The sequence below is a fragment of the Ictalurus furcatus genome, chromosome 15 (assembly GCF_023375685.1).
Source record: "Ictalurus furcatus strain D&B chromosome 15, Billie_1.0, whole genome shotgun sequence".
In the NCBI taxonomy this organism is placed as follows: Eukaryota; Metazoa; Chordata; class Actinopteri; order Siluriformes; family Ictaluridae; genus Ictalurus; species Ictalurus furcatus.
The window spans coordinates 15,627,122-15,647,188 of record NC_071269.1 but is presented as its reverse complement, the minus strand read 5'-3'; the positions used below and the strand labels follow the sequence as shown (position 1 = coordinate 15,647,188).

Genomic DNA, 20,067 nt, shown 5'->3' with positions numbered 1-20,067 from the left:
TCTCTGTCTTCACCAACCCATCATTGTTTACACTCTTATTACTTTGTCCCTAAATTGGGGGGGGGATCATGCTTTAACGTATTAATATGTCTCTGTGGCTGTCCTTGTAATCGGTGGCCATCTGCCTGTAATTACAGTTACATTCAAATAAAGCACCTGCTTTTTAATCTCCTCTTTGTGATCTTTTGCAGGTCCAACAGTGCTTTGGTGTTCTTTAGGTCTTCTCTCACGTCTTCCTCTCTGTCCATGTCCAATGTCAGCCTTTGTTGGGATAATTCTTCTAATACTGGCCTCTGAGGTTTCTACTCAAGGTACTATACTGCTTTTTCTATCTTTGACCTAAAATGTTTATCAAAAAAAAAAAGTCTTTAGCAAGTGGTAGAAACTCATGTAAATCAGTTTTAATGTCTGATTCAGATGCAGTTACAGTTATATACAGATCAGTAACAGTGTAATCTGTTGTAACTGATCGTGTCATTGATTAGTCATTTGACCTGCATTACACATAATATACAACACTATATTTTAGAATTAGAACGATATTACTTCCCCTTTGTGTGACACATGAAGTACCGCCAGCTTTGCATAGTCATTTTTAAACTGGTTTGTCTGACGTGAAGGCCCATGTACTTGTTGACAAGAGTTGAGGGATGGACTGGGTCATGCAGTGAGCATGTCACGTTTATTGTACCCATGCTCATGTACACATTCCTCTATCGTACACAACACTGCTGATTGAACATTTTTACACATAAAAGGTGTGAAAAGGGGTTAAACTCGTCATTTAAAAAGGACATTTTGGAAAGTGTTTCATCTGAGAATTATAAAATGCCTTTGGAGAATATATTTATATAGAACTTTTGACCTGTAGCTGCAAGATTTTATGCATTGCACTGCTGCCACATGATCGGTTGATTGGACAGGTAAATGGGACAGGTGTACTGTACTCTTTGCTTTGGGCACTGGGCACAGACACCCAAATTTGACTGTTGAAGATTAAGGGGGAAAATCACCTTTTACAGTCTTTCACTGTCCAGTTTGGGAGAGCCTGTGCCCAATACAGCCTCAGATTCTTGTTCTTGGCTGACAGGAGTTGAACCTGATGTGGTCTTCTGCTGTTGTAGCCCATCTACCTCAAAGTTTGATGTGTTGTGCGTTCTTGCCATGCTTTTCTGCTCACCATGGTTGTAAAGAGTGCTTATTTGAGTTACTATAGCCTTCCTGTCAGCTCAGACCTGATCATCTCAGTCTGGTCATTCCCCTCTGATCTCTCTCATCAACAAGGTGTTGCAGCCATGCAGACCCTCCAGTCACAGGATGGGGTTTTTTTGTTTTTCACACCATTCTGTGTAAACTCTACACTGTTGTGTCTGTTGTGTGTAAAAATCCCAGGAGCTCATCAGTTTCTGAAATACTCAAACCAGCCCATTTGGCACCAACAACCATGCCATGATTAAAGTCCCAGAGATCACATTTTTCTCCATTCTGATGTTATATGTGAACATAAACTGAAGCTCTTGTCCTGTATCTGAATGACTTTATGTATTTTACTGCTGCTACACGATTGACTGATCGGATAATTGCATGCATGCTGCATTTGTGCCCAGTATTTTGTATGTAGACAGCAGAGAGCGTTGCTGTCAGTTATGAAAGGTTAAAGAGTGTTTTGGATTGTTTGAGTTTTGAAATTGCCTGGAGAACTATAAACATTAAATTTTCTTAATTAAAGGAGACGAAGCTGCTTTTAGTCTTATGCCTCTTTTCAGAATATATCCTGTTATGCAACCCCCATGCTGTGTCTGCCTCCATGATACTGGCCTGTTAATTTCTTGGTTCAGTGGTTGATGGTGGTGTTACTTGGGCAAAGAAAATCTTACAAGATGTCTGATCCTTTGCCAGCTGTTATTAAAACCCAGACTTTCTCCACCCTCTTCCTATTACTGCTCCCAGATAAAGAGAGAACACCGTAACACAAAAAAAGACCTTCAGGCTACTGAAGGTCAGTGCTGTACCAATTTAACACAAATCTGTATTTGGACTCAGGTCACGTGCCCAGTGCTAACCTTCAACCTCTTGAGAAACGGATTTCCTGTGCCCCTTGTTTCTCTGTACTTTTGTAGGACAGTAAAGGGCCTGCTTTGAGCATGCCAGGACAGCTGGAGCAGAGCAAAGAACATGGATACATGAGCATAAAAAGGGAGAATTGTTAGAAGACAGCATGTGGAAATTATGCAGATCAGCTGAAGACAAGGGCAGAGTTGAGCAGGGATTTTCTGAGGGAGGAAGAGAGAAGGGAGAAACGCTAGAGACGCCCAGTGTTTTACAGCCTCTCTGTGGAGAGGCAAACAGAAGGCATTGAGATATTGTTGCTGTGAATGTCTTTGATCTTGAGGCATTTCTACTGAGCATCGCCCCCAAAACCCCACTCCATGACCTTCTTTCCAATGCATGTCTTACATTTACAGACTGGTTTTTGTCCCCAAGCAGTCTGTGTATGCAGACAGACACTTTGTCCTTTACATGAACTGTTATATTTGACTACTGTATGTGATTGTTTATTTGTGATAATACTGCTTACTATCCCACTTCCAATATGTCTTTACGTCCTCAGGCCGATTAAAACTGACGGTTTTGTCAGAGGACCGGCTCCAGATGAAATGGAAGGAGGCTGAAGGGCCAGTGCAAGGCTACAAAGTCAGAGTTAGAACAATTTCAGGTGAGAAATAGCTCTGGCAGGTTTTAACATCTTTCTGAAGTATGACTCACACTAATCTCTACTTGCAGTGAGCGTCTTTTTACATTTTTTTAAAATCACGTTTCATTATTCACCTCACATATGTTGCCTCTCTTTCTAGGCAAGGGGTTGGCCTCTATATTTAAGATTCCACAAATCGCTTATGCAAGGGTCAGAACTTTTTGACTTAACTGCAAGGGATATTCAGTCACAGTCTAAAATGATGTCGAATTTAGGGCCTTAAGGCAGTCCATAATTCTAAATGATCATGTACTGTATATGTTTTACTATTTATATATTACGTTTCCTAATGACTCTCATGATTGAATGTGTTGCACTTCATACCTCACATTTGTAAGGACTGTTTTAGGTCAGAAAGTTCAGACAGATATTTTGGCTGCAGGCTAGGGTTCTTATGCTTTCTCTTTGACTTAAGTGATCTAGACAGCATAAGTGGTAAGGCATTTATTATGCTCACACACCTGCATAAGAGCAGAAAGTAACTAGTTTTGTTCCAACAGCACTGATGTATTGATTTCATCAGTCAATCAGATTATTCTGATTGGCCTGCGGTTGGTAGCACCCATAGAATGTAAGCTCAACTACTTAACTAAGAATTAACAGTTACGATTAAGTTACAGCCTTTACAGCCATTTTTTTGCACATTCCTTGCATATTTTGTATATCCCTTTTTTTTTTTTTTGAACATTCCTGTATAAATATTTCTTAGTTCTTATTATTTCCTATTAATTTCTGAATAGTTTAAAGAGGAGTAGGCCATGTTTTCATTTCACTGCAAATTATATACTGTATATAACTGTGTATGTGACAAATAAAAATATTGAATCTTGAATCTTAAATTACAACTTAAAAATTACACCTGGAGTACTTCCTAGAAGGTGCAACCTCTGGTATAAAGAAAGCTATTTGAATTTGAGCCATCACTTAATTGTAAAGCACAGTCTATTTTGATTTTGGTACAGTGACTACTTCGATAATTTGAGAGACATACCTTCTTTGACATAAATGTTACACCTAAAAAGGTAGATGCTAACACATGTACAACAATTATTAATCGTCATTGAATTGGGAAAAACCAACAGAAATTATCTGGGGCTCTGGTGCTTCATTAACCATAGAGTTAGGGCAGTTAATATTAGATAATATTAAATATTTTTTCCCCCTCCGTTAATTTCTTTTTAATCTTGCATCTTGGCTTGAGGCAGTTTTTCCTTTTCGGTCATGTCAGACCTCAGTAGAGTTGAGAAGAGTGAGAGAGGGGGTGATACATTAAGAGTGATGAAAAGAATACAGGCATCTACTCAGCTATAACCCATGGCCATAACCAGCCATAACCAATGGCATACAGTCCCTCTGTTGCCTCTCTGTCTTTGTCCCTCTCTTCTATTATCTCTATATTATCTCTCTCCCAGTCCTCATGTATGCAATCTGATTCAGACTGGTCTAATACAGTATTAGAAAACATACTACAAAAATGTTCTGTCCTATAGAGATGGCTGGAAGACAGATCAAACACAGGAAAACTTTTTAATAACCCATGGGCCTTTATATGGAGTTTATCCTCTGTGTGCTGTTAAAGGCTTTCCACTACATTTTGGAGTGTGGCTATAAGGATTTGTGCCCATTCAGCTACAAGAGCATTAGTGAGGTCAGGCATTGAAGTTGGGCAAGGAGGCCTTGCACACACTCAGCATTCCACTTTGCCTCAAAGGTGTTCAGAGGGGTTGCGGTCAGGGCTCTGTGCAGGCCACTCGCGTTCTTTCACACCGACCTTGGAAAACCATGTTTTTATGAACCTTGCTTTGTGCACAGGTGCATTCTCATGCTGGGACAGGTTTGGGCTCCTTAGTTCCAGTGAAGAGAAATCTTAATGCTGCAACATACATAGACATTGTATACAATTATGTGCTTACAACTTTGTGGCAAGAGTTTGAAGAAGGCACACATATGGGTATGATGGTCAGGTTTCCACATACTTTTGTCCGTATAGTGTATGATAAACTGTTGATTATCATGAAATAATATAATCTGGTTCTGCTCACCTCCTCTAGATGTTCCTGAGCCAGAGCTGATGCTGACCACAACACGTGGTCGGGCCACTGTGGCAGGCCTCAACTCCAAACAAGAGTATTTGCTACAAGTGCTGGTGCTGAATGGAACTGTGGAGAAACTCATCGCTAAAAGACGCTTCACAAGTAAGAGAGATATAGGTAGAGGCATGGGGAGGAAGCAGGACTGTTGAAGCAAGTGTTCTGGGCAGGGATAGACAGGATTGAGAAGAAGTGTTCAAAGCTACTGTAAGATAATTATTGGTGAAAAATGATTCAGGAAGAGCAGATGATATAAAGACCAGGACTAGTAATGCTTCAGTTCATTTGTACCCATTTAGTTGTTGAATCCAAAATGTTGTAGTCCACTTACACTGGAAATTCTCTACTTATGGCCAACTGTCCTAGTGAATCCATCCCTAACACCGTCACTACCCCATCTTCACACTATCACATTGCAGAAACATTTCTGTCTTGTGCCCAATGAAGGAATTTAAAATTCTTTTGAACGTACCAGTGTGTATTGCTGTAGGCTCCTTGGGTTGATCCTGCACTTTGGGTTATGATTAATGAATGATTAAGTGGATGTTTCACAAACTGCCCAAATTTTTATATGTCTGTGCTTTGTTCTTGCACATTTTATTAATAAATCCTTACGTGCAAAAAGAGTCTTTGTTGAAGATATCCCCCACAGTAGTAGACTATGTCTATCAAGTCTGATTAATGTAAAATCTTTCCAAACATCTCTCTTCCCCCTGCTCCACTTAAACTGTAGCTGGTTTCTTTCCTGACAAATGAGAAATGGGATGCTATCATCATCATTGTTCAAGCGAGGTCACGGGTCATTTATAGAGGAAGTCAATGTCTTACATAAATCCTGCTTAACCACAGTCCTTTCATTACCATTACCTTGGAGTTTTTATTTTGTTTACAATCCTGTGGAAAAACATTTCTCCATTCACATTGCCACTATGAGAATATTTTTCAGTTTGTCCCCATACTAAGTAAAATGACTCAAATTTACTGTAAACATTACTGGAATATTACCCTTGTCCATGTTTTTGTCCACAGCTTAGTGTTACTAACATGTAACTAGCAGTATGGATGAAAATATGGCTCAAAGCTTTAGATCAAATCAATGATGTGATTTTTGATTCCTAAGAGGAGGTCAGAAATGTTATAAAAAGTTGCATCTAATCAAATCAATGATTCATTCACCATTCATGTCTTTAAAAAAAATAAAATAAATTGCGGCTGCAAGTGCCACAGATACAATAAAGGACATATCATAAGGCAGCTAGTTGATCTAGTATTTGTTGTAGTAAATTACTTTTAGCATACTGATGTATATGTAAATATGTAATATGTACATGCTGAGGAATTTCTGAATGCCTGGTAGGCTTTGGGCTTGTCAGTTAAACATCCCTTTCCATCACGAAACATAACATACATCATCCTCAACATATGCTACATATGTATGTCGGTATGCACATGCACACACATGCACATAAACAGTATGTTCCCTTTCATGGGCTCTGTCTGTAAACAACTGTGTTGAGTTGCTGGAATCCTGCAGAATTATGGCTCTGTCACTCTCAGAAAAGAAACTATGGAAGGACATTTGTGTTTTTATAAGTGCAGACCAGAGCCATTTGGAATGTTTATATACCACTAATTTACATCTTTAAAAACCTTCACTTAGGTAATCTTGAAATCACGCGGGGGGAGTATACGGAAAAGTAGATGCTATTTTTATGATCCAACATGTTGGACTTTGTAATACTCCATACGAAAAGTAGTTAATAATTGCATACATTGTGTTGTTATTTCATTCTGAGTGCATGATAAGACATACATCATTCTTCACTATGTGTATACTTTATAGCATGCTTCTACCACTGACAAATCTGTACTCAGCGAAAAGAGCCTGGGTGTGTTTGGTACTTTTTTAGTTGCTTTGTAGAGTTGTGCATGTTCAGACACGGTGGTCATGCAGTAGAGTTTGGAGGCAAGCTTAGCTAGCTCAGAATTCCATTGTTCCTCCGTGTTCAGCTGTAACATCCAGAGTTTTCCAGAGTTTTTCCATCTGACTGAATTGCCCGTGGGGCATTCTGAGCAGATAGGCTAGTCTTTGCCTTTAAAGATTACTCATATAGTGTGTCTTGTAAACTAAATGTAAACGAAAGCCCTATTCAGACAAGATTAGTTTGACATGGGGAATTGGGTGAATGTAATTTTTACTGGAGCAGGTACTGTATGTGATTTTAGCTTTCTTATGTCTGGATAGATTACAACATTTTGCTTACTTACTATAAACTGACTATAAAAAAAATAAGCCCAGTTGTTTGCAAAAGTTTGGGCACCCTGGCCAAATGATTATTTTGTTGATTTTGTGAAAAAAGTAAACACATCAGGTATAGCAAACTGTTTAAAAGAATAACATTTTCTTCAAATGTTAATGCACAGTTACTACTTTATATTTAATGAAAGTTTTTATTAAAAAAAAAAAAAGACACATACCATGTGTGTCACTTTATTCTCCTTTCTACTGAAACATAGCCAGTTGATCAATCTTTGTGACTAGAGCTCCTGACCCGATAATAATCTTTCCAGTTCACTTAAATCTTTCTAACTTGCATTCTTGAGCCAAACCCAAGGTCAGATGGGCCTGCTCAACATTTTATGCATGCAGTAGAGCATGATAGGATGTTAAATTGCTTGTGTAAACACTCCCTCTCCACTACAGACACCTTCTTAACATTAATTAACATACATGTCCAAATAGTACTTAAGTAAAAAAAAAAAAAAGTAATGTAAAAAACATACAAATCACGGTTTTTTAAAAAAGAAATGTGTTGATTAGAAATGTGCCTCATGTTTCTTTTGTGTTTCTACCTACCACACCTTTTCTCCTGGCACTGTGTGTGTGTGTGTGTTTGTGTGTGTGTGTGTGTGTGTGTGTCAGTTAATGTGCTGCGGGAGGAGGAGGAGGCCCGCAATGGAAACCCAAAGCACAAGAGGAAGGTCCAGGCCATTGGCTCAGGCTCTGGTGAGATGGACGATGCCACTGAAGTTCTGGAGTCACTGCCCACTGTTCTCTACCAGGATCCAACCACTATAGGTAAAAACCTTTCCATCACATTGCACTCTTTAAAAAAAAAGATTAAATCTAGAGGTAAAAAAAAAAACATTATTGAAAGTGTTCTTTGGTTCCTTCCTCTTGGGGAAACCTCAAAACACAGTGTTTAAAATAAGTAACAATCCATAACTTGTACAACTTTGCAACACGGTGTTTCTCTTTTAGAGAATGTTTCCAAATAGGAACCTTCTTTGAAAAGTGATAGCCTTGTGAAAAGGAAGCTAAGAACAATATCCAAAAGCCCCTGAAGGAACGCTTTTCTCTAAGAGTGTTCAAACAGCCTGCTTAAGCCTCTATGAGATTTTGTGAGTAGGGACACAAAGAAAAGGACTCTCAGAAAAAAAGCAACATCAGAAAAGAAAGGACATAACCTTTTGCAATAAGATGACACTGAATTCACTGAATATTACCTTCAAGCAGTGAGATTAATTTCTTTGTGATTTGATCCATTTTTTGTTATAGATTCAAGTTTTATATACATATATTTTATATGTAGTTTAAAAAACAAAACCCAAGGCTCCATAGGACAAACACAGTGTTGTTTTTAAAGCAGTAAATTATTGAAGGTGTGGGAAAGGGTAGTATAACAGTTTCTAAAGTAAATTATAGTTACCTCCACGTCTTGCCTTGGATGAGTTACAATGTGTTAAGTATCGTCTTTTAGTCCTTCCTGGGTGCTCCTCTGTTATTAGCTGTGCTTTACTACAGGAGCTACAGATGGTTTGAATGGTATCTGGTATCGCACTAAGTACACAGTAAAAGTTCTGCTGTAGCATCATATACTCCCCTCAGAAACTGCTGGAATGGCAAGGCCAAATGGGTCACCCAAGGAAAACAACAGCTGATGAGCTGTGAAGAAAAAGCTAAAATCAGCAGTCAGTGACATCACCAACAACCTCCGCAGGGCAGGGGTGAAGGTATCGCAATCTACCATTCTAATAAGACTTCATGAGCAGAAATATAGAGGCTGCACCACAAGATGCAAACCACTCATCAGCAGTAAGAATCAGAAAGCCAGATTGAAATTCAAAAAGAAATACTGAGATGAGCCACAAAAAAGTTCTGGAACCAAGATTAACCTCTACTAAAGTGATGGAAAGGCCAAAGTGAAAGAAAGGATCAGCTCCTGATCCAAAACATACAAGGTCATCTGTGAAACATGGTGGAGGTAGTGTCGTGGCTTGGGCTTGCATGGCTGCTTCTGGAACAGGCTCACTAACCTTTATTGATGATGTAACTCATGTTGGTAGCAGCAGAATTAATTTCAAAGTTTTCAGGAACATTTTGTTCAACAAATTTGCTCTTATTTTGTTGTGCCAATTTACAGAGAAATGTATCCAAATTGATGTGAGGAACTTCATCATGCAGCAAGACAATGATCTAAAACACACTGCCAACTCAACAAAGGACTTTATGGGGGATGGGGGGGTCTTAGACTGGCCAAGTCAATCACCAGACCTTAACCCAATTCAGCATGCATTTCACCCCCAAAACAAAAACAACTGAAAGAGGCTGCTGTAAAAGCCTGGAAAAGCATCACAAAAGAAGACCCAAACAATTTGGTTATGCCAGCAAGTTACAGGCTTGATGCAGTTATTGCAAGCAAGGGATATGCTACAAAATATTAAGTATTATATAATTTAATTAAAAAGGCTCATCTGTTCCTATAATTTTGCTCACCTAAAAATTGGGTGGTCTGGTACAAAAGGTTCTATGTTTTATGTTGTTTAACACATCTAATAAATACCAGGAAATAAAAGCTGAAATCCTAAACTCTGATCTCATATACATCTTTTGATCTCAAACTCAAATGCCTTTGGTGTACAGCACAAACAAATGAATTGGCCTTGTCATTCCAGTAGTTTTGTAGGGGACTGTCCACCTGCAAGCAGCCTTCTGTTTTAGTATTGGACACTGACCACACAGCTTCCAAGATTCAGCTGCTACATGGCTTTTATATGGTTTTGTACATTGAACACTTTTATTTAGTGAATGCGTGGACTGATTTAGAGCGCAGAACTGTGATATTGTATGCGTTAGTGCTGTGTAACTTATATAACTTATGTTTCTATATGTTCAGAACCTCCCACTATTGCTGATCAAGAGGAACAAGAGGTCGAAAAGGGCAAAGATAAGAAAAAAAAGAAGAAAGACAAAAACCGTACAAAGACAAACGATGAGAAGGTTGATAGCAGAGGTAAACCTGCAGAGAAGGAGCACAAAGTGAGAAAAAACACCCCAGTTACAGGTAAAAGAAAAGCACAACATTGACCCGGCATGAACAATATATTTAATGTTCACCTGAGAGCAAAATTTTGCATCTCCCCCTTCATCCCTCTGGGATGCCACTAGTTGTTTAGAGGATGCACAGTTATAAAGAAATATTTATATAGAAGAGAATATTTATATCATATTCAGAAAGAAAAATGCAAACATTTGAATCATTTTGTTTAATATTAGTATTAATATCATGAGACAATATTTGACCTTTTTACTTTATTTGTGATAAAGAAGGTATATTTGTAAAACCTAAAACACTAAGGCCCTGATTTACTAAAGGCTTGCATGTTTAAAAACACAGCTAGAAATAAAACATGCAAGCTGCTCTACTAACGAGAAGATTGCATCTTTCACATGAGCAGAATAACGTCTTTTTTTTTTGTCCATTTTGCATGTTTTCCTTGTTTAATATGCATTTCGATGCTTTTCTATTGAAAGGTGCAAAATATAAGGCAGTGCCAATGCAAGTCGATTCATTTCACACTTTTGCACAGTTTTGCAAAGTGTGATTTTCTAAGCCTGAAAGTCCACAAATTACAACATCTGGAGGGCAGGTATTAAATTTGTCCATTTCCGCAGGTTGAAGACAAAATTATACCATTTATTCAGTTTTAGTAATTAGAATATTTATCTAAAATATGCATTAGTAAAATAATCTAAAAATTTCTTGAAAGTATTGTAATATTGCTGTAGTAAATTTGGTTTATTATATCATTAGCTATTGACCATTCTTTCCAACATCCTGTATTGTGCACTGAGTTTCAAGTTCATTTCATTTTTTGGAGATTCCAAACTCACATTCAGAAAAACAAACCTCATTAAACATCATTTCCTTCTCATACTTTGCACAGCTATTTTTTGTATATCACCCGCAACACACCTACAATTTACATGTGTAGCGTATCTGATTGCAACTAGAAAATAGAGCTTGTTATTTTGGATCTTATTAAATAAAGGCCTGAATGTCTTTGCAATAGATTACTTTTTTTTTTCCAGTATGTCCTAACGGTATACAAACAGTAGAGTCAGTATTTGTCTCACTCACTAGGCCAAGTTAAATGAGCCATGCTGGCTGTGTGTTTAAAGGGGAATTCCACAGATATGTCAAAATAACTGCTTAATTCACTTCCTGTCAAGTAAACAAAATCACACTTGTTGAATTGTTCATTTCAACAGGTGGTAGGAAGTAGGGTCTGAAGGAATTAAAACCCCTAAAAGCCACCTGATTTCTTATACCATTACTATAAATCATATATGATGTAATTAAAAACATTGAAAGACGTGTCTAGCTTTACATTTTAAAAGAAACACTTAAAGCTCTGCACTCATTACAAAGATTGGAAAATGAAATGTCGCTATTCTATGTAGTTCATGGGAACACACACACACACACACACACACACACACACACACACACACCTGGATATGGATTTATTGGGCTAATAGAATACTCGATAATGTACTTTCCATTAGTTAGATAAAGTTCTAAAATTCATTTTCAGTTCCACACCTTACCCAGGACTAACTCTGAACCTAGTAAACATATGTACTGTGCATTTTAGTGGTAATTATATGGTACAATTGTTCTGCAGATTTCTGTCATTTTTGATTAAGAATTAGCTCAGATATAAAATTATTTTTCCTTACCTCTCATTCATACTGTATGTGTCCAGCTGGATCCTCTCACAAGCCGTTCGAGTGCAGGGCCGGGGTGCAGGCTGATCTTGTCCTGCTGGTAGATGGCTCCTGGAGTATTGGACGCACTAACTTCAAGAAGGTGCGGGAGTTCCTGGAGGGCCTGGTCACCCCCTTCCGCATCGGCCCATATGGAGTGCAAATTGGTAAGCCAGGCCTCGTCACATTCCTTCAGTGTTTGTAACGTTCGTAATATGAATCTGAGTCCTTCACATTAGAATAAGATGATGAACTGTTAATGTTGAATTCGGATTTGCATGGATTACATACGTTTGGATCAGGCAACGTTGCATGTTACATAATGGTTTCTTTTACTGTTGATATAACATGTTATCATACTGATATAAGGTCTCCTTACAGTGACATACTTGTTAGTTTAGTTCCATTACAGTCACTTTGCAACAGTGTGGTTTGAGTGACTTGTTTCTTTTCTGAGCTGTGGACTGTTGAATAGAATAGAATAGAATAGAATAAAGTAGTGTGAATATACAAGTATATATTATATACTGTGTGCTATGTATATGCAATACAATGTACACTAAACACAATTTGCAATATTTAAATAATACAGTGCAATATACAATATAACATGCAAGTACATAATAATAAATTGCATATTAAGCCAATCAAGAGCAAGAAGAGATAAAACCCATCAATTAGACAAAGGTCAGAAAAAAAGAATCCCCTTGGTCACCAACCTTCCTGCAGAGTTCTGACAGTCATGATCCTTCTGACCATGCCACTGCAAAACCCAAATTATTTGGACCACCTATGTGTTGTACTGAACTTTGCAGCTAGGGTTGATTGCTAGGAACAATTTAGACACAGGTTTATGCTGAACCCTCATGTTCTCAAGTTTTCTGTTTAACAACCTGTATTTTGTTGGAAAGAAACCCCCACAAAATACCAAATCTTACTGACATAATGTCAGTGGAACTTTTTTGACTGTGACTTGTGGGGCATGGTGGCTTAGTGGTTAGCATGTTTGCCTCACATCTTTGGGGTTGGGGGGTTTGTATCCCGCCTCTGCCCTGTGCACATAGAGTCTGTAAGTTCTCCTCATGCTACAGGGGTTTCCTCCACCAGTCCAACGACATGCATTGTAGGCTGATTGGTATTTCCAAATTGTCTGTAGTGTGTGAATGTGTGTGCAATTGTGTCCTGCAAAGGTTTAGAACTCTGTCCAGGCTGTCCCCGAACAAGTTCCCTGGAATAAGCTCCAGGCTCCTCGTGACCCTGTGTAGGATAAGTGGTACAGAAAATGGATGGATGGATGGATGGAAGTTCTCACACTGAAAATACAAGTACAAATTTTACGCTACAGGTTTTCAGATCAGGGTCTCAAGTTTTGCAACATAATCAAAACAACATTGCCCCTAACAGTAAAGGTGTGTTCAGGGTACCATGTGATGGACTGGTGTCCCTGATCACCATAAAACATTCACTGAAAATGATTGTATGTATACACAAATATGTCTGACCGTCTGTTTCAGCCCTGTCCCAGTACAGTGGAGACCCTCGCACTGAGTGGCAGCTTAATAACTTCACATCCAAAGAGCAGCTCCTTGACGCTGTCCGAAACTTCCGATACAAGGGAGGGAACACCTTCACAGGTAAAAATGGCATCTTTAAACAGAATTAGCTCTTTGTTCTAAGAAACACTTTTAGAAGAGGCTCTGCTAACTTCACCACTTTTTTGAAATGCCTGTTTGGTCCCGACCACTTTTTGCAAGTTCCAGCAGAAATCAATTGAAATTATCAGGTGATTTTAAGCAAGGTGGTGTGCAGATGTGGGTGTGGCACAATTACTTTCTAATAATAGCTGTAAAATGGCTTGTCTGTTATAAAACTCTTGTATCAAGGTGGCTATGAATTAACATGGCATAAGCAGCTTTCTTTTCCTGTGAACCATGGTGTTTACCCAATAACAAGCATGGCCACATGATGAAGGTATCTTTAGAAAACTACAAACCTGATATTATGATATTTATGAATACATAGTGAAGCTCTATACTAGCTGTAGCTGCCAGTGTAATCACAGACTGCGGGATCTTTTTTATTCCAATGTCCCCAGTGAAGACAATATGTAGGTAATGTAAACCATATCAACAAAATTTTAAACGACTTACACAACAACCATCATTTACATTAAAAATCCTCTACACGAGACACATTTAATACTTCTAAAAGTGCTTTAGAAACACTTGCAGTGGTGTTTCATTGATCATACAAGGTTTTTATTTCTCCCATTCTTGGCCCCAGCACATTTCAGAGCTTTTTAAAGTTGCACTCGTGGTGACATTGTTATGCGTTTGTGTCCCAGGTCAGGCTCTCATTCATGTCCTGGAGGAGAATTTGAAGGAAGAGGTCGGGGCCAGGTCAGATACCCCACAATTTCTGCTGCTTTTGACAGATGGTAAATCTCAGGATGATGCCATTGCTGCAGCCAGTAGGCTGAAGAACGCAGGAGTTGAGATCATCGCTGTGGGTGAGACTGTGGTTTATTGTTTGTTTGTTTTTTTAGTTTCCTAAAATAGTTTAATGGAATGATAACAGGTTCTTGTGTGATTTGATTTGTTTTAGTGCAGCTTTGTAAGTAGTCAGCGTCTGTTCCTCCCCCTCTCTCTCTGTATCTCTCTCTCTGTATCTCTCTCTGTATCTCTCTGTATCTCTCTCTCTCTTTCTCTCTTTGTTCCTTAACTGTGCAAAACTAGTGCCATTGTTTGAAAAATTACAGGAGTGGTGCAAGATTTTGGGAGGGGTGTTCACACCAGCACTATTCATTTATGGATCTAAATACAATGAATACATGAGTAGGAAGGATGTCCATGTCCTATTGAATTTATTATTTGGAGAGGCAAATCTGGTAATATGGCTGTCAAGAAAGGGAATATTAACTGGAAAAGAGTCATCTGAAGTTGTTCCAGTTTACAGGATTAATAAAATTGCATGTAAAAGAAGAACATGCTTATTATCAGCTGGTTGGGGAATAAAGGGGTGCATTTGTGACACTGATTATGAGGGCCTTCTGCAGTTAAATGTTTGAGAACTAAATGGAAATGTTTTTTCCCAAAAGGTTTTTTTATTTTTTATTTTTTTTGTCTTTATTTTGTTGCTGTTTTTGTCTTAGGTTTTTTTTCTTTCTTTTCTGTGGTTCGTCTTCCTACTTAACTTATTTTTTGTACATTATATATAAGTACTATTTTTAGTCTTTGGTAATAAAGAGACCTAAAAAGTCTCTCTTTATTTCTCTCTCTCACTCACACACACACACACACACACATACACACACACACATAGGTGTAAAGAATGCGGATGAGGCCGAGCTGAAGCAGGTAGCGTCTGAGCCTCTGGAGCTGAATGTGTACAACGTGAACGATTTCCCTCTGCTCAGTAAACTGGTTGGTCGACTGGTGCGCATCCTGTGTGGGAAAATGGAGGAGCGCAGCAAAACAAGTGAGTTTATTACAGACACAATGACATTTACTGTTCCTGTATTTATAAAAAATATCGTATTTAATTTCTTGTCACTACTATACTCTCCAGTAATATTGGCACCCTTGGTAAATATGAGCAGAGAAGTCTGTGAAAATTTTTCTTTATTGTTTAACATGTTGATCTTTTGCTAAATAAATAAATAAATAAATAAATAAGTGTGTGTGTTAAATATAGGTGTGCAACAATTATTGGCACCCCTACTAATTCATATGAGAAAAATACATTTGAATATATTCCCATTGATATTCTACATTTTTTTAGTACACCTGGGTGACTAGGAACATGAAATTGTTCAACCATGACTTTGTTGAACTTCACAAAAGGTTGTTGAGCTTCACAAAATGGGAAGTGGCTATAAGAATATAACACAAGCATTGAAAATGCCCATTTCCATCATCAGGGCAATAATTCAGAAGTTCCAGTCAACTTGGAATTGGAAGTGTGTCTATATTGTCTCAATGCACTGTGAAGAGGTGTTCGAGTTGCCAAAAAATCTCCAAGGATCACAGCTTGAGAATTGCAGAAGTTAGTTGCATCTTGGGGTCATAAAGTCTCCAAAACTACAATCCGAAGTCATCTACATCACCACAAGTTGTTTGAGTTGTTTGGAAGGGTTTCAAGAAAAAAGCCTCTACACTCATCCAAAAACAAACTCAAGCATCTTCAGATGAAACCAAAATAGAGCTTTTTGGTAATAAACACCAGAGGTGGTTTTGGCACACACAGAGAGGTAGCCATATGGAAAAGTACCTCATGCCCCTGGTTAAATATGGTGGAGGCTCTTTAATGATTTGGGGCTGTTTTTCTGCCAGAAAAACAGCCCCATCAGTCGATGGCATCATGGACTCTATAAAATATCCACAGATATTAAATGAAAACCTGACTTTCTCTGCCAGAAAGCTTAAAATGGGCCTTGGTTGGATCTTCCAGCAGGACAATGATCCAAAACATACAGCAAAATCAACAAATGGCTTACTGACCACAAAATCTGCCATTGCCATCCCAGTCCCCTGACTTGAAACCCATAGAAAACCTGTGGGGTGAACTGAAGAGGAGAGTCCACCAGCGTGGACCTCAAAATTTGAAGGATCTGGAGAGATTTTGTTTGGAGGAATGGTCTCAGATCCCTTGCCATGTATTCTCCAACCTCATCAGGCATTATAGGAGTCTCAGATCTGTTCTCTTGGCAAAGGAAGGTAACACAAAGTATTGACTAAAAGGGTGTCAAAAATTGTTGCACACCTATATTTAACAAAGATTTTTTTTTGCATAAACCTGTGTTTTGTTTGAATTGCTTGATATCCATGAGAGTGTTTTTGTGATTTTTTTTTTTAAACAAAAGATCAAAAGGTTAAACAATAAAGACAATTTGTCACAGCCTTCTTTGCTCATATTTACCAAGGGTGCCAATATTAGTGGAGGACACTGTATCTGCAGAATACTATGTCATAGTATGTTATGTTTACATTCATAGCATTTTTTTATTATATTGTTATTCGTTTGCACCCCCTGACATATCTGACACTTCCACACTAGAACTGTGTACTGGTCAGCGTTACACTGTCTCTTCGGTACATATCGTCCTGTTTTAGTAGTTACTGAACCGTCTTGTGGCGTTTGCAAATGTTTGCACGTTCACTTTATTGAACTTCAAAAGCTGTTTATACTGCAATCTTGCTGTTTACTTCTTTTAGTAATTGAGGAACTGAGCATAGGTAAGAGAATCAGCACTTTCCCCAGTCCTGCTTTTGACTTCCAAAAACATGCCCATATCATCTCGTTGAGGGTCTGCAATACTGCGACTCCACAATGGCTCCGAGACGCCTAGCAGCTCACGGACATGTGCTGAGATCGCCTTGATATGTTCAAAGTCAATGATTCCTAATCGTGGCAAATAACAGCAGTTTACGTAAACCAGCTTTCTGCCTGTGATGAAATTCTCAGTAAACCATGCCGTGTATTGGGGAAATCCTAGTGAGTCTATCCACTTCGTCACATCCTGACAGCCCCATTGAAGGAACGCACGTTCACTTTATGTAGAAATTTGTAGGTCTTATTTAGTTCTGTGTCTTCTCGTGTATTTCTGTGTTGCTCCATAATCTTGGAGGAACGTTGTTTCGTCTGTATATGGCTGAAATGACAATAAAGCCATTTGACTTGCCTTGACTTGATTTAGAGATGTATCATTGTTATTTTTATTAAACACTAACTAAATATTTATTGACAGTAATTTGAAGTGACTTGAAGTGCAACGACCATTCAGCACAAGGTGGCCTCTCTACAACTGTCAGAATTTGTTCTTGCATTTATTTGAATTTTCAGTTACAAAACAGCATGCTGCCAATTTCTGCCAAAATCACTGACTTGATCTTCTAAATTATGGCAAAGAAATGGCTCCTTAGTTTCCAGACATACTGTAAATACACATGCAAAACACAAGCTTGTATGGCACAACCATATTTTAATTATCTGTGCATATTCTTAGTGAATCAGCAACTAAATTGGCCATTCTCAGCCAAATTGGCAGTTAACTTAGATAATTATTCAAACATACATATTTGGTGTTTTTCGGAGCTAATCGTCCTCGTAGTCAGTACAAATTAGTACTACTCTACTGCAGACCTACACTGATTGACACATGTGTTTGTGTGTGTGTGTGTGTGTGTGTGTATTTGGAGCAGGACGTGCGCATCCCACTGAAGACCCAGGCCTGTCCTACCCGAGTCCCATAGACTTGCGATACTCTGAGCTTGGTCCCAAGGAGGTGCGTTTGAGCTGGACAGGTCCGGGCAGAGTGGTGCAGCAGTACAGGGTGGTGTTCCACAGCAGTGAGGGACAGAGTCCACAGGAGGTGAGCCTGACTTTTAACCTACAGCCACGACAGAATCTACCGCTCAGGAGGCTCACAGCCCAGTTTTGCTCTAGCACACGGGTATTCAAGTAAAATGAGTAAATTTCCAGTTGAATTACATTCCTTGTTTACCAAGGTCTGGATAAGTCCACTAAAATGTTTTGCTGGGTTTGCATCTGGACCGCAGTCCAGTTAGTGACCTCCTGCTCTAGCTTTACACTGTACAAGTGTGACAATATACTGAGGTGATCTGAAATATCTAATACTTAACCATTATGGTATACATACTGTTTTGTTTTTTTTGTTAGCATGTTTGCTTCGCACCTCCAGGGTTGAGAGTTGATTCCCACCTCTACCCTGTGTGCACAGAGCTTGCATGTTCTTCCTGTGCTTCAGGGGTTTCTTCTGGGTACTCTGGTTTCCTCCATCAGTCCCGACATGCATTGTAGGCAGATTGGCATCTCCAAAATTGTCCGTAGTGTGTGAATGTGTGTGTGATTGTGCCCTGCAATGAGTTGGCACCCCATCCAGGGTCTCCCTCGGCTTGTGCCCCGAGTCCACTGGGATAGGCTCCAGGCTCCCTGTGACCCTGTGTAGGATAGACGTTACAGAAAATGGCTGGATGGATGGGTAAAATTTACTTTTTAATTACAGTCAAAACCATATGTAAACATTATTTTAATAAACTGCTGAAGGCTAAGAGTACAACTCTTAACAAGCTATTTAAACAACATTCCTGCAGTTACTCTAATCAACTAATTTAAACTTACCCTGCCACTACAGAGTTACGTGTCATTAAATATCATAAATTTTGAATAAATATAATTGTGAGCAGAAATTAGGAATACACCAAAACAACTGAGATCCTAAGCTATATTCCATGCTCCTGAGTGCTGTGTTTTTGCAGGTGGTGGTGAAGGGGTCAAACTCCACAGTGATGCTCACTGGACTGTCGTCACAGACACAGTACCATGTGTCGATCTTTCCTGTATATGAGGACAATGTGGGCTCTCCTCTGAGAGGCATCTTCACTACATGTGAGCGTCTATGTAAAAACAACAACAACAACACAAAATTATTATTAACCTGAAACAGAGAATAGTTGACCAAATTTCCTCTTCCCACCTCTTGCATCACCTCTTCTTTCCTCTCTTCTCCACAGCAATGCTGGCCATGCCTGAGTCTCTGGAGGTCACTGCATCCTCTCCCAGCGGTCTCCGGGTGCGCTGGAGGCCTGCTCATGGAGCTACTCAGTACATGGCCCTCTATTCAGCTCTCGCTGATGGAGAGCCTGATGATGCTCAAGAGGTGAGTCAGGGTACAGCTGTATGCTAATATTTATGGTAACATTGTATTATTTATCATTTGACATCTCTACTTTAAGAAAACGTACAATATATACACTATTTTATCAAAACGACATAGAAATGTTTATACACTATAAGGCCAAAGGTTTGTGGACACCCAATCATCACACCCATATGTGATCCTTCCTCAAACTGTTGTCACAAAGGTGTAAACAAACCATTTTCTAGAATATCTTTGTATGCTGAACCGTTAAGATTAAGATTCACTGGAACTAAAGGGGCCCAAACCTGTTCCATCCATGACAGTGCACTTGTGCACAAAGCAAAGTCCATGAAGGCATGGTTTGGCATGGTTGATGTGGAAGAACTCGAGTGACCTGCACAGAGCCCTGACGTTAACCCCACTGGAATTGGAACGTCGACTATACACCAGGTCTTCTCATTTAACATAAGTGCCTGACCTCACTAATACTCTTGTGTCTGAATAAGCACAA

At 38.9% G+C, this 20,067-nt stretch overlaps 1 protein-coding gene across 1 annotated transcript in view; it reads left to right on the top strand.

Moving 5' to 3' along the window:
* The window catches only part of LOC128619194 (collagen alpha-1(XX) chain), a 37,454-nt gene that overhangs the window by 2,754 nt on the left and 14,633 nt on the right, over nt 1-20,067 (top strand). Inside the window, exons 2-13 of the mRNA XM_053643189.1 lie at nt 192-311; nt 2,612-2,716; nt 4,807-4,950; nt 7,769-7,924; nt 10,023-10,190; nt 11,896-12,063; nt 13,411-13,530; nt 14,241-14,405; nt 15,218-15,373; nt 18,097-18,266; nt 19,174-19,303; nt 19,429-19,574. Coding sequence (XP_053499164.1) covers nt 192-311; nt 2,612-2,716; nt 4,807-4,950; nt 7,769-7,924; nt 10,023-10,190; nt 11,896-12,063; nt 13,411-13,530; nt 14,241-14,405; nt 15,218-15,373; nt 18,097-18,266; nt 19,174-19,303; nt 19,429-19,574 — 1,748 coding nt within the window. The remainder of the gene's footprint in view (nt 1-191; nt 312-2,611; nt 2,717-4,806; nt 4,951-7,768; nt 7,925-10,022; nt 10,191-11,895; nt 12,064-13,410; nt 13,531-14,240; nt 14,406-15,217; nt 15,374-18,096; nt 18,267-19,173; nt 19,304-19,428; nt 19,575-20,067) is intronic.